Genomic DNA, 14,192 nt, shown 5'->3' with positions numbered 1-14,192 from the left:
TATTCCCAAATACCTTAATGAGCGTATACTCTACGAACTCGTCCCATATGTATGACTTAAAATTTCTATATTCATTTTGGTTCCAGGCTACGGTGGAGGAGCCTCGGGATCTTCGGGTAGCACCGGTGAGTGCCGCTGCCATTGCTGAGAAATCACTGCTGACATTTTCTTCGAATGAAAACATGTATTAAAATTATGCCAAGGCTATTCTTGCCCAGCTTAAAAGTCGGAAGCGCAAATTTCTTAAGTACCGTTGTTTTTTTACAAATACTGCACACGAAATAGTTTTTATTGTTGTTGATGATGCATATCCAATAGCCTTTCGCGAAACATTGTCCATGTCAAACCAAACTGGTCTATCTCTTTATCTCTCATCGCAAAGCACTATTGCTGCACCCCACAATTCTGTACACCTTGTATAAGTTTCTTTCATTTCCAAAAGATATTTTTGTTATATTTACTAGTGTTCATCAAATTTTGTTAGCCCGTTATTATGTTTCCTATAATTTAAATATTTGAATACTTTCTCTCGCTCGGCTTTGGATTTCAACTTATACTCCTCAACTGACCGGCATTATGACGCCAAATGCGCGCAGCATGAAGAGAATTTCACAAATTGTTTCCGTTTCAGGCTACGGTGGCTCTTTTGGAGGAGCCACAGGTTCTTCCAGCACCAGCGGTGAGAACCATTTCCAACTCTTGGAAAAACAGGACCGGGTGTTTTCTTTTCACTAACATTGTTACAGAATTGAGGCGTTTGTGTTTGTCTTACAAATTTTGGCCACATATGCTAAAATAATCTTAACACCCCCTTTTTCATGTGTGCGCAAACAAAACAACGAAAAATAATAAATAATACCGTATTGTGAAATCCGGGCTCTCTATAGCGGCAATCGCTCCCTTAGCATTCCTCTGGGAGCCCTGTCACCTCGTTCCACAATTCGGTTACCTGCGTTAGGAATGATTTATCCACTTTTCCTGCTTTGTGTACATCCATACTCACATCTACGTTACAGAATGAGAGTTCGTCAGCACAATGCGTCATGTTTGTTTGACAGTTTCGTCTCATTAATGCCCCCTGCCTGCTTTTTTAAAGGAAGGCCCTTACTCTCAGTGAATAAATAATGCTTTAAGAAGAAGCGTTCGTACATGCTACTAAATCGCGTATGTTAAAATCAGTCATAACATCACATTTTTCTGAAACTACCAAAACCATCGTAATTTTGTATCTCATTCTGAACAAAGGCATACACACTTGATGGAATTCACTTCGTCAGAAAAGCACATAGCAAATTCTCGTGCATATGAAACGCTGTTGCATAAACCCGCGAATCTCTAGATTACGGGTATTTCTGGTGTCAGTTTGCTCTCTTCCTCCACTAATAAAATCCGGCATCCTTACGACTCCTAAAGCATTTTACGCATCCTTAAGCAGGCATTTGTGTTTCCGGCATGATGCACAGATCCGCTTTTATTTTACGCTTGAATCAGGTTATGGCGGTGGTGGCTTTGGCGGGGAGAGCATCACATCGGGCGGTTCAGGTGAGTGCGGATAGAGATATCCGTTCTATGCATTACACTACCTGCCCAACTGTTCGTTTTAGTGCCAACTAGAGTATCAGCTGAACCCGTTCTTTCTGTCATTCATTCCCTACGTCTCGTGAAGCGGAACCTGTGATTTTCTGTTCAGCAACGCATTGTGCCGTTTTGATAGCTTCTTCTCTAGCCTCTTTGTTATTCTGAAATTTTTATTCTGAAACTTCCTTTTTTCTGTTTCTCAAAAGTGGTTTGTGCTTTACAATTTCATTTGGACCCACTGCGATAACTGAGTGCACACGGCGTTGCCTCGAAGGGCACAAGGTATACGTTTCAGTTATATGATGTTGTAGACTCATACCTGGCGGGGGGGGGGGGGGGGCGCAGATTGCAAAATACGTTCGTGTACGACGCTTTCCAAGCGCTGAAAGAATCTAACGTAATGAATCTTAACTCCGAGCCCCCAAAATGGCGTCTCACAGACTCCTAGTGCCGCTTGGGAACGTACGACCCGACCAGTTATTTGATGGGGTGTATCCCGTTCTAATTTCGGTTTTGCTTCGACGCAGTTAAACACTCGGAACGGTGTTTGTTATGTCCATCCTTTCTAAGCACACAGGCGTCATCAGGCTTCCGCTCATCATAAGCTTCCGCAGTGTAGTGGCATCAGTTACAGTAAGCGCTTCTCGAACGACAAAATGAATGAGTGGAGCTTTCAGAAAATAAGGTGGCAATAGAAACCGATTTGTTGTTGCTAATCGAAGTCTCTGAGAAAGACCGAACACATTACTCATATCTGTTATATCTTCTAGATTGAAAGTTAAGGATTGTGACAAGGTTACTAAATGTAGAAAAAGTTAACTGGTGATGTGCGACTGTGCATGCTGAAATGCTCAGGAAAAAAATCTTGATTAATTCCCTTATACCTCTCGCCATGAGAGCTACACGTCACAAATGACTTCACTCGGCCCCTACAGGCTTGTCCACTACCATAGGTCACAGAAACAAGGAATACTAAGAACACACGTCTTTTGATGCAGAGCTCTTAATTTCCTTCTGTTTTGGCTAAGGCGCACAGTGCATGGGTGATATTTGTCCATCAGTACAAACAGGGGATATCATGCAACGGAAACAGGCAATAATATTGGTCTCATATTTCATGTATTACCATTATTACTATGTGTTCGTACTTTTTAAAGGAGAGAAGTCGGGAGATGCTCGAAATGTGAGGAGGTTAAGACGACGTTAAATAACCAGCTTTTTACCCTGCACTGCGGAAAGGCAGACAGAAAGTTAAAAAGGAGAAGCACAAAGACTGAGGCAGGTGAAAAATGTTAAGGGCGGTTAAAGAAAACGTTCAAAATACACAGCAAAGCGGTTAAGCAAAGTTAACGGGCGGCGTTCTACTGCGGTGCTGGGGCTTGTGGGCTGCTGCGCGGTCCCCAACTTGAAAGCGATCTGCGACGGGGACATATTTCGCCCTGTGCTGATAGCTTCGTGTGCGTTGTGCTCTCGCCGTTATGGTCGCGTTAAGGCCAGAATACATGGAGCGAACTTTCACGACGAAGTTCGGGTGGCAGAAAATCTGCCGCGGCGTTACGCAGTATGTTCGTCGGGCTGCGCTACATGGAGCGAAGACACGGCGGCCGCCGCCGGCGATTCGCGGCGTTGTTATCAGTGTGGCTAGACGAGGCAAATGCGCTGTAGTGAAACACATGACACGCAAAAAAAAGTTTAACGACAACTATTATCGCTTTTGAATTGCAGGACACTCTAAAACACGTAAAATTTTGTTTAGAAATGATTTCTAGTATTTTTTATGTGTTTGAGGCATTCATGTGCCGATGTAGTGTAAAGAAAGCGGCGATGCTATGCGTTGTGGCAACACTGGGCGGGAAGCCTAGTCGGAAGTCGGGGCGGATAGTGAGGCCTGATTGGCTCGCTTTGGAGCGCCGCTCGTTTGCCGCTTCCGGTATCGTCGACGCCCGACGAACTTTTCTGCGCCAGCTAGATCGACGGCGAACGACGATTTCTCCGCCGCCGCGCGTCGCGCGTGCGCCGCCGGGCGTCGAACGCCGACTATTCGTCGCATATTCGCTCCATGTATTCTGGCCTTTATGGCGAGTGGCAGCACGAAGGTCGAATCCCTCGCTGCTGCTGGCATGTTTTGTCACTCCTGCGTTTTGACCGCGAGTGTGTGCGATCATCGAGTGATATGTGTTCATGTTTGCTGGGGCACGCGTGACACCACGGCTGTTAGTTTAGTTAGTAAGCAAACGTTCTAAAGTTTATACCGCCGATAAAACTACTATCCTCACTTCGTATCGCTGTTCACTATTTTGCTACCCCGGTCAATGTTTTGCCTTTTGGGCGAGACTGCAGACTTACTTTTTTCCTCTACCAGCCAATGCTTCTCGCAAGTTACCATGCACGGAACGGAACCATTTTAGGGTGGGTAGTACATGGAACCGAACCTTACACCTTAAATGACATACCTTTAAAATCTATATAAGACACGGGGAACGCCGGAGATGGAAATTCAAAACTATTAGCGAAATGAGAAAAACGTGAAAGCATGAGCCATACGGCTCCTACTTTCACCTTGAGCTCGTTTTGCTCATTTTAAAATGCAATATTTGAAGCTACACTATCTTTTTTGGTTACAGGTTCCGGATACGGTTCCATCAGTGGCGGTTCGAGCACCAGCGGTAGTGGAAGACTCACGGGCACAACTGGCACTTCGAGTGGGTATACGGCTGCCACACACTTCCATATTGGCCGTCTTGCCACTGTAGTTGAGCAGAACGTCATTAGTCCGTAAACAATAGGTCTTACAGGTTGTTTAAGCCTGTTATCTAAATGCTCATACGGAACAACTGTCACGAAATTGGAGGCCAGTTGAAAAGTCTGGCTTTTGCCTTCAGGCTTCATTTCAAGTAGAGCCGTTGACGCGAGACTGCGTTGCCAGAGAGCCGGGCCAGCTATTACCATCCAATGAAGTCAAGTCGCAAGGACCATTCGAGCAGCTTACGCTTGACTACCGAGAAATCTCGCACATTAATTGTTCACACGGTGGTAGAACTAGAAGACGCGTGCTGCTGATGTGCCTCCCTCTGCGCTCTGCCAAAAGGCACCAGTACCTTCATTTCATTTTTATTCCTTAAAGACCCCGTAATGGGGTATAACATAAGGGGTCCGCCATTCCGCCACTATGAGAACTAAGAAACATCATTGCTGTGTCTGGATACGCGCTGATCTTGCCATCATGGGAAGGGCATGAAAACTTTACAAACAAACAAAATTTGCGTCAGGGATGAAAAGAAAGCTCCCATTTTTATATGAGTTTGAACATTATGATATTTAATAGCATCAAGATATCATGATAAAAGAATTATTAGAAGAATAAAAATGGGTTGGATTGCATACGGCCGACATTGTCAGCTGCTGACTAGAACCTTACCGTTAGGATTGAGAAGGATGGTATGCAATCAGTGCATTTTACCCGTGCTGACATAGGGGGCAGAGAGTTGGAGACTGTCAAAGACGCTGGAGAACAAGATAAGGACCGCACAAAGAGCGATAGAACTAACAATGCTATATCCATAACTTTAGGATACAAAAAGAGAGTAGTTTGGATCAGAGAGCAAGCGGTTATAGACGATATTATAATTGACATTAACAGAAAAAAAATGGTTCTGGGCAGGTCAGATATTGCGCCGATAAGATAACCGTTGGAACATTAGAGTGACAGAATTGGTACCAAGAGAAGGGAAGCGCAGTAGAGGACGTCAGAAGGCTATAGGTAGTGTGACAAAATTAGGTAATTTGTGGGTTCTGGTTGGAATCGGTTGGCGCAGGACAGGGGTAATTGGAGATCGCCGCGAGAAGCCTTCGTCCTGCAGTGGGTAAAAAAAATGGGCTGATGATGATGATGGTGATTTACCAGCATTATGCTTTAAATATTACGTCTAAATACGAGTTTGTCAAGATCGTGCCCTTTTCGTATATTTCTTCAACCGGAAAATCTGATGGTTATAGCTCTGGCGCATTCGGCGTAGTGTTCAGCCTTCATAGCCACTTCCATCTTACGACAACGACTATCGCAAGTTTTCCCGCTTATTTCGCCAACATCCTGTGCTTACGCAATTCCGTGTGTGTTCTTCTTCTATGATATATTTTGCGCCGATCGACTATTCCCAAATACCTTAATGAGCGTATACTCTACGAACTCGTCCCATATGTATGACTTAAAATTTCTATATTCATTTTGGTTCCAGGCTACGGTGGAGGAGCCTCGGGATCTTCGGGTAGCACCGGTCAGTGCCGCTGCCATTGCTGAGAAATCACTGCTAACATTTTCTTCGAATGAAAACATGGATTAAAATTATGCCAAGGCTATTCTTGCCCAGCTTGAAAGTCGGAAGCGCAAATTTCTTAAGTACCGTTGTTTTTTTACAAATACTGCACACGAAATAGTTCTTATTGTTGTTGATGATGCATATGCAATAGCCTTTCGCGAAACATTGTCCATGTCAAACCAAACTGGTCTATCTCTTTATCTCTCATCGCAAAGCACTATTGCTGCACCCCACAATTCTGTACACCTTGTATAAGTTTCTTTCATTTCCAAAAGATATTTTTGTTATATTTACTAGTGTTCATCAAATTTTGTTAGCCCGTTATTATGTTTCCTATAATTTAAATATTTGAATACTTTCTCTCGCTCGGCTTTGGATTTCAACTTATACTCCTCAACTGACCGGCATTATGACGCCAAATGCGCGCAGCATGAAGAGAATTTCACAAATTGTTTCCGTTTCAGGCTACGGTGGCTCTTTTGGAGGAGCCACAGGTTCTTCCAGCACCAGCGGTGAGAACCATTTCCAACTCTTGGAAAAACAGGACCGGGTGTTTTCTTTTCACTAACTTTGTTACAGAATTGAGGCGTTTGTGTTTGTCATACAAATTTTGGCCACATATGCTAAAATAATTTTAACACCCCCTTTTTCATGTGTGCGCAAACAAAACAACGAAAAATAATAAATACTACCGTAGGGTTAAATCCGGGCTCTCTATAGCGGCAATCGCTCCCCTTAGCATTCCTCTGGGAGCCCTGTCACCTCGTTCCACAATTCGGTTACCTGCGTTAGGACTGATTTATCCACTTTTCCTGCTTTGTGTACATCCATACTCACATCTACGTTACAGAATGAGAGTTCGTCAGCACAATGCGTCATGTTTGTTTGACAGTTTCGTCTCATTAATGCCCCCTGCCTGCTTTTTTAAAGGAAGGCCCTTACTCTCAGTGAATAAATAATGCTTTAAGAAGAAGCGTTCGTACATGCTACTAAATCGCGTATGTTAAAATCAGTCATAACATCACATTTTTCTGAAACTACCAAAACCATCGTAATTTTGTATCTCATTCTGAACAAAGGCATACACACTTGATGGAATTCACTTCGTCAGAAAAGCACATAGCAAATTCTCGTGCATATGAAACGCTGTTGCATAAACCCGCGAATCTCTAGATTACGGGTATTTCTGGTGTCAGTTTGCTCTCTTCCTCCACTAATAAAATCCGGCATCCTTACGACTCCTAAAGCATTTTACGCATCCTTAAGCAGGCATTTGTGTTTCCGGCATGATGCACAGATCCGCTTTTATTTTACGCTTGAATCAGGTTATGGCGGTGGTGGCTTTGGCGGGGAGAGCATCACATCGGGCGGTTCAGGTGAGTGCGGATAGAGATATCCGTTCTATGCATTACACTACCTGCCCAACTGTTCGTTTTAGTGCCAACTAGAGTATCAGCTGAACCCGTTCTTTCTGTCATTCATTCCCTACGTCCCGTGAAGCGGAACCTGTGATTTTCTGTTCAGCAACGCATTGTGCCGTTTTGATAGCTTCTTCTCTAGCCTCTTTGTTATTCTGAAATTTTTATTCTGAAACTTCCTTTTTTCTGTTTCTCAAAAGTGGTTTGTGCTTTACAATTTCATTTGGACCCACTGCGATAACTGAGTGCACACGGCGTTGCCTCGAAGGGCACAAGGTATACGTTTCACTTATATGATGTTGTAGACTCATACCTGGCGGGGGGGGGGGGGGGGGCGCAGATTGCAAAATACGTTCGTGTACGACGCTTTCCAAGCGCTGAAAGAATCTGACGTAATGAATCTTAACTCCGAGCCCCCAAAATGGCGTCTCACAGACTCCTAGTGCCGCTTGGGAACGTACGACCCGGCGAGTTATTTGATGGGGTGTATCCCGTTCTAATTTCGGTTTTGCTTCGACGCAGTTAAACACTCGGAACGGTGTTTGTTATGTCCATCCTTTCTAAGTACACAGGCGTAATCAGGCTTCCGCTCATCATAAGCTTCCGGAGTGTAGTGGCATCAGTTAGAGTAAGCGCTTCTCGAACGACCAAATGAATGAGTGGAGCTTTCAAAAAATAAGGTGACAATAGAAACTGATTTGTTGTTGCTAATCGAAGTCTCTGATATAGACCGAACACATTACTCATATCTGTTATATCTTCTAGATTGAAAGTTAAGGATTGTGACAAGGTTACTAAATGTAGAAAAAGTTAACTGGTGATGTGCGACTGTGCATGCTGAAATGCTCAGGAAAAAAATCTTGATTAATTCCCTTATACCTCTCGCCATGAGAGCTACACGTCACAAATGACTTCACTCGGCCCCTACAGGCTTGTCCACTACCATAGGTCACAGAAACAAGGAATACTAAGAACACACGTCTTTTGATGCAGAGCTCTTAATTTCCTTCTGTTTTGGCTAAGGCGCACAGTGCATGGGTGATATTTGTCCATCAGTACAAACAGGGGATATCATGCAACGGAAACAGGCAATAATATTGGTCTCATATTTCATGTATTACCATTATTACTATGTGTTCGTACTTTTTAAAGGAGAGAAGTCGGGAGATGCTCGAAATGTGAGGAGGTTAAGACGACGTTAAATAACCAGCTTTTTACCCTGCACTGCGGAAAGGCAGACAGAAAGTTAAAAAGGAGAAGCACAAAGACTGAGGCAGGTGAAAAATGTTAAGGGCGGTTAAAGAAAACGTTCAAAATACACAGCAAAGCGGTTAAGCAAAGTTAACGGGCGGCGTTCTACTGCGGTGCTGGGGCTTGTGGGCTGCTGCGCGGTCCCCAACTTGAAAGCGATCTGCGACGGGGACATATTTCGCCCTGTGCTGATAGCTTCGTGTGCGTTGTGCTCTCGCCGTTATGGTCGCGTTAAAGCCAGAATACATGGAGCGAACTTTCACGACGAAGTTCGGGTGGCAGAAAATCTGCCGCGGCGTTACGCAGTATGTTCGTCGGGCTGCGCTACATGGAGCGAAGACACGGCGGCCGCCGCCGGCGATTCGCGGCGTTGTTATCAGTGTGGCTAGACGAGGCAAATGCGCTGTAGTGAAACACATGACACACAAAAAAAAGTTTAACGACAACTATTATCGCTTTTGAATTGCAGGACACTCTAAAACACGTAAAATTTTGTTTAGAAATGATTTCTAGTATTTTTTATGCATGTGTTTGAGGCATTCATGTGCCGATGTAGTGTAAAGAAAGCGGCGATGCTATGCGTTGTGGCAACACTGGGCGGGAAGCCTAGTCGGAAGTCGGGGCGGATAGTGAGGCCTGATTGGCTCGCTTTGGGGCGCCGCTCGTTTGCCGCTTCCGGTATCGTCGATGCCCGACGAACTTTCCTGCGCCAGCTAGATCGACGGCGAACGACGATTTCTCCGCCGCCGCGCGTCGCGCGTGCGCCGCCGGGCGTCGAACGCCGACTATTCGTCGCATATTCGCTCCATGTATTCTGGCCTTTATGGCGAGTGGCAGCACGAAGGTCGAATCCCTCGCTGCTGCTGGCATGTTTTGTCACTCCTGCGTTTTGACCGCGAGTGTGTGCGATCATCGAGTGATATGTGTTCATGTTTGCTGGGGCACGCGTGACACCACGGCTGTTAGTTTAGTTAGTAAGCAAACGTTCTAAAGTTTATACCGCCGATAAAACTACTATCCTCACTTCGTATCGCTGTTCACTATTTTGCTACCCCGGTCAATGTTTTGCCTTTTGGGCGAGACTGCAGACTTACTTTTTTCCTCTACCAGCCAATGCTTCTCGCAAGTTACCATGCACGGAACGGAACCATTTTAGGGTGGGTAGTACATGGAACCGAACCTTACACCTTAAATGACATACCTTTAAAATCTATATAAGACACGGGGAACGCCGGAGATGGAAATTCAAAACTATTAGCGAAATGAGAAAAACGTGAAAGCATGAGCCATACGGCTCCTACTTTCACCTTGAGCTCGTTTTGCTCATTTTAAAATGCAATATTTGAAGCTACACTATCTTTTTTGGTTACAGGTTCCGGATACGGTTCCATCAGTGGCGGTTCGAGCACCAGCGGTAGTGGAAGACTCACGGGCACAACTGGCACTTCGAGTGGGTATACGGCTGCCACACACTTCCATATTGGCCGTCTTGCCACTGTAGTTGAGCAGAACGTCATTAGTCCGTAAACAATAGGTCTTACAGGTTGTTTAAGCCTGTTATCTGAATGCTCATACGGAACAACTGTCACGAAATTGGAGGCCAGTTGAAAAGTCTGGCTTTTGCCTTCAGGCTTCATTTCAAGTAGAGCCGTTGACGCGAGACTGCGTTGCCAGAGAGCCGGGCCAGCTATTACCATCCAATGAAGTCAAGTCGCAAGGACCATTCGAGCAGCTTACGCTTGACTACCGAGAAATCTCGCACATTAATTGTTCACACGGTGGTAGAACTAGAAGACGCGTGCTGCTGATGTGCCTCCCTCTGCGCTCTGCCAAAAGGCACCAGTACCTTCATTTCATTTTTATTCCTTAAAGACCCCGTAATGGGGTATAACATAAGGGGTCCGCCATTCCGCCACTATGAGAACTAAGAAACATGATTGCTGTGTCTGGATACGCGCTGATCTTGCCATCATGGGAAGGGCATGAAAACTTTACAAACAAACAAAATTTGCGTCAGGGATGAAAAGAAAGCTCCCATTTTTATATGAGTTTGAACATTATGATATTTAATAGCATCAAGATATCATGATAAAAGAATTATTAGAAGAATAAAAATGGGTTGGATTGCATACGGCAGACATTGTCAGCTGCTGACTAGAACCTTACCGTTAGGATTGAGAAGGATGGTATGCAATCAGTGCATTTTACCCGTGCTGACATAGGGGGCAGAGAGTTGGAGACTGTCAAAGACGCTGGAGAACAAGATAAGGACCGCACAAAGAGCGATAGAACTAACAATGCTATATCCATAACTTTAGGATACAAAAAGAGAGTGATGATGATGATGAAGCAACATTTGCTGGGCCCGAAATAAATCGGTGGTGCATGCAGGCACCAGACGGGGTGGTTCCCTAGTCACGGGACCCATATGTTTCCAGCAGCTCCTGGCCCCTGTCCGTCAGTGCGAGCTGAATCGGTAGGGCGGGGCTGGATAACAAGGTCTCCCATCGCTCAAGGGGTTGGGGTTTGGGGGTGTTGGTGGGAAGGGGAGGAGGGGGGGTCCTGAGCTCTGTGCACTCTGCCAAGACGTGCGGCAGGGTGCCCTTTTCTCTTCTGCAAAAAGGACAGAGCATATCGTATTCCGCAGGGTACATGCGGTTCATGAGTACGGGGTGCGCAAGCGATCCCGCCTGCGCTCGACGCAGGATCGTCTGTTGTTGCCTGGTGAGTTTGGGGTGCGGTTCTGGCAGTCTGCACCTTTCCTCTCGGTACATCCGGGTAATGTCCCGAAAGCTGGTAACCGGGTGCGGTAGCTCTTCCGGCTCGTGCTCGGCCCGGATCGACATTTCTCGGGCATGGTAGTCGGCGATGGTGTTGCCTGCTACCTGCGAGTGAGCCGGGACCCACACGAGCTCTATGGCTCTTCCCGGAGGCTTGTGCTTGGCTAGAATGGCTTGGGCTGCGGAGGAGATTACCCCCCTGCGGAAGCTTCTGTAGGCTGTCTTTGAGTCGGTGACTACGGTGTCCACGCTCGGCTGTGTGAGTGCGAGGGCCACGGCCGCTTCTTCGGCAACTGCGGGGTCTGTTGTCTTCAGGGACGCGCTGACGATCAGCCTGTCTTTTGATGTAACCACCACCGCGGCACGGTCACTGTGTTTTCGGAGCGAGGCGTCCGCGTAGAGGACCCTGGGGTTCTCTTCCAGTTTCCGGGCTAGTGCTTTAGCTCGCGCGGTGCGCCTCTCGTCGTCCTTGCCCGGCGTCATGTTCCGGGGAAGGGGTTTTGTCTGAATGATCGTTTTCCAGTCTTCCGGAAGGGCCATCTTGATGGGTACTGGCTCGATCTGCCATCCTATTTTGCGTAGGAGGGCTCGTCCGTGTACCGTGTGACTGAGCCGGATTCTCTGATTAGAGAGGTGGGCTTCGATGAGCTCCTCCACAGTGTTGTGGGCGCCCATGTCTAGCAGTTTTTGAGTGGACGAGTAAATAGGCATGCCTAGTGCTTGTTTCGTTGCCTTACGAAGCATCGTGTTTAGGGTGTCCCTATTCGCCTTCGTCAGCTGGAGATACGGCGCGGCGTAGGTAACCCGCGACACGACGAACGCGCGTACCAGGCGCATGGCATCGTCCTCTTTAAGTCCTCGGTTTCTGTTAGATACCCTCCGAATCATACCAAGTATCTGTTCGGTTGAAGTCTTGATTTTTGTGATGGCGGCCTGTGCCTTCCCGTCGCTCTGTAGTAGTAGGCCGAGAATCCTAATCTGCTGTGTTGGCTTGATCGTAGTTCCAGCGATGGTGATAGTCACGTTCGGCGGCAGCTCCTTCTTGGATTTTCCCGGTTGGATCATGAGCAGCTCTGATTTCTGGGGAGCGCAGCTCAGTCCGCACGACTTTGCGTACTCGTGCACGGTCGTTGCCGCCCGCTGCAAGACTTCCTCCATCCAGGCATCGGATCCGGCTCGGGCCGTCCACACCGTAATATCGTCGGCGTAGAACGCGTGGTCCACGCCTTCGATTTGCTTGAGTAGATCGGGCAGGGGCAGCAGGGCCAGATTGAAGAGCAGGGGCGACAAGACCGATCCCTGAGGGGTGCCCCTATCGCCGAGTTCGACAGGGTCCGACTTCTCTTCCCCTATCCTGATGGTCGCCGTTCGGTTCGACAGAAAATCTTTTATGTAGCCAAATGTATTTCGGCCACACCGGGTTTTGTTTAGATTCTGCAACACGCTCGCGTGGGACACGTTGTCAAATGCTCCCTTCAGGTCGAGAGCGAGTATCCCGCGCGGCGCGTGCCTCGTTGCCGGCTTGACGACCAGTTCGTGGAGTTGGATCATCACGTCTTGGGTGCTGAGATGTTGCCTGAAGCCCTACATCGTCTCTGGCATCTGATCCGTTTCTTCGAGGTGCTTCTGTAGCCGGCGAAGGACCATGCGCTCCATCACCTTCCCCACGCAGGATGTGAGGGAGATGGGCCGCATGTTGTCTATCGTGAGGGCCTTTCCGGGCTTTGGAATGAAGCGGACCTCGGCGTCCTTCCATTCCTTCGGCAACTGCGAGCTCTCCCAGGCTTCGTTAATGTGCTCTAGGAGGCCGCTGGCCGCTGTACCGCTCATGTTACCGAGTAATTTGTAAGTTATGGCGTCCCTGCCGGGTGCACTTCTCTTGTTACTGTCATCTATCGCTGTCCACAGTTCCGTCATGGTAAACGGCCGGTCCAGTTCTTCGTTGACGGGTCCTTCGTACCTCTCGGGCACCGGGTACTGGCCCTTCTCTGTCTTTAAGTACTTGGCCTTCAGGTCTTCCAGGAGCCTGCGGCTGTCTCCCTTGTACGTGTTCAATACTTTGGTGAGGTTGCGATTGGTCGCAGTTTTGCTACTCAGCGGGTCGATCAGATGCCTCAAGAGACACCACGTCTTCCACGTCGAGAGCTTGCCCTGCAGGCTGTCGCAGGTCTTCAGCCAATTTTCCTTACATAGTTTGGCCGCATGCTCGGCGATCTGTTTGTTCAAGACTGCTATGCGCTTGGCCAGCTTTCTGTTGTGTCTCTGACGTTTCCACCGCCGCGTTAACGAGTGCCGGGCCGCCCACATGTGGGTCAGTCTGGCGTCCACGTACGGTGTCTGCGACGTCGTTGCGATTTCTTGGGTAAATTTATCGAGGGCCTTCTTCTGGTCCCTCGCCCATTCGGTGTAGGTCCTTTGTGTTTCAGCTTGTCCCGATTCTTCCTCGGACTCCTCTTGTTCTTGGGTGAACTTTCGCATCTTGTCCCAATCTGTGATCCGCGCCGTCCCCAGCACCGCCCGATATCGGGAGCCTCGGATTGTAACGCCGATCACGCTGTGGTCAGACCCCAGGTCAACTTCTTCGCTTCTCCAGGAGACGTCTAGCGTGCCTGATAACCATGACAGGTCTGGCGTGGTGTCCCTCGCGGCACTGTTGCCTCTTCTGGTGGTTATGTCCGGCTCGTTCAGGAGGGCCATCTCGTGATCCTCCATTACTTTGGCCAATGCTTTTCCTCTCTTGGACTGAAACTTATAGCCCCACGTTGTGTGAGGGGCGTTAAAGTCGCCGAGGATGAGGAGCGGTCTGGTCCCCGCCAACCCTTTCGCCTGGCTCACGATGCGGTCAAATT

At 47.6% G+C, this 14,192-nt stretch overlaps 1 protein-coding gene across 11 annotated transcripts in view; it reads left to right on the top strand.

Moving 5' to 3' along the window:
* Positions 1-14,192, top strand: part of LOC135904403 (uncharacterized transmembrane protein DDB_G0289901-like) — a 127,360-nt gene that overhangs the window by 81,071 nt on the left and 32,097 nt on the right. For 10 of the 11 annotated variants that reach the window (XM_065435181.2, XM_065435183.1, XM_065435182.1 and 7 more), the window contains 8 exons: positions 87-125; positions 632-679; positions 1,492-1,542; positions 4,203-4,280; positions 5,814-5,852; positions 6,359-6,406; positions 7,220-7,270; positions 9,936-10,013. In XM_065435181.2, coding sequence (XP_065291253.1) covers positions 87-125; positions 632-679; positions 1,492-1,542; positions 4,203-4,280; positions 5,814-5,852; positions 6,359-6,406; positions 7,220-7,270; positions 9,936-10,013 — 432 coding nt within the window. The remainder of the gene's footprint in view (positions 1-86; positions 126-631; positions 680-1,491; positions 1,543-4,202; positions 4,281-5,813; positions 5,853-6,358; positions 6,407-7,219; positions 7,271-9,935; positions 10,014-14,192) is intronic. The other variant, XM_065435185.1, reaches the window with a different exon arrangement.

Source organism: Dermacentor albipictus, chromosome 7, assembly GCF_038994185.2.
Source record: "Dermacentor albipictus isolate Rhodes 1998 colony chromosome 7, USDA_Dalb.pri_finalv2, whole genome shotgun sequence".
In the NCBI taxonomy this organism is placed as follows: Eukaryota; Metazoa; Arthropoda; class Arachnida; order Ixodida; family Ixodidae; genus Dermacentor; species Dermacentor albipictus.
The sequence above is the reverse complement of the archived record's forward strand: the minus strand, read 5'-3'. Positions and strand labels throughout refer to the sequence as shown.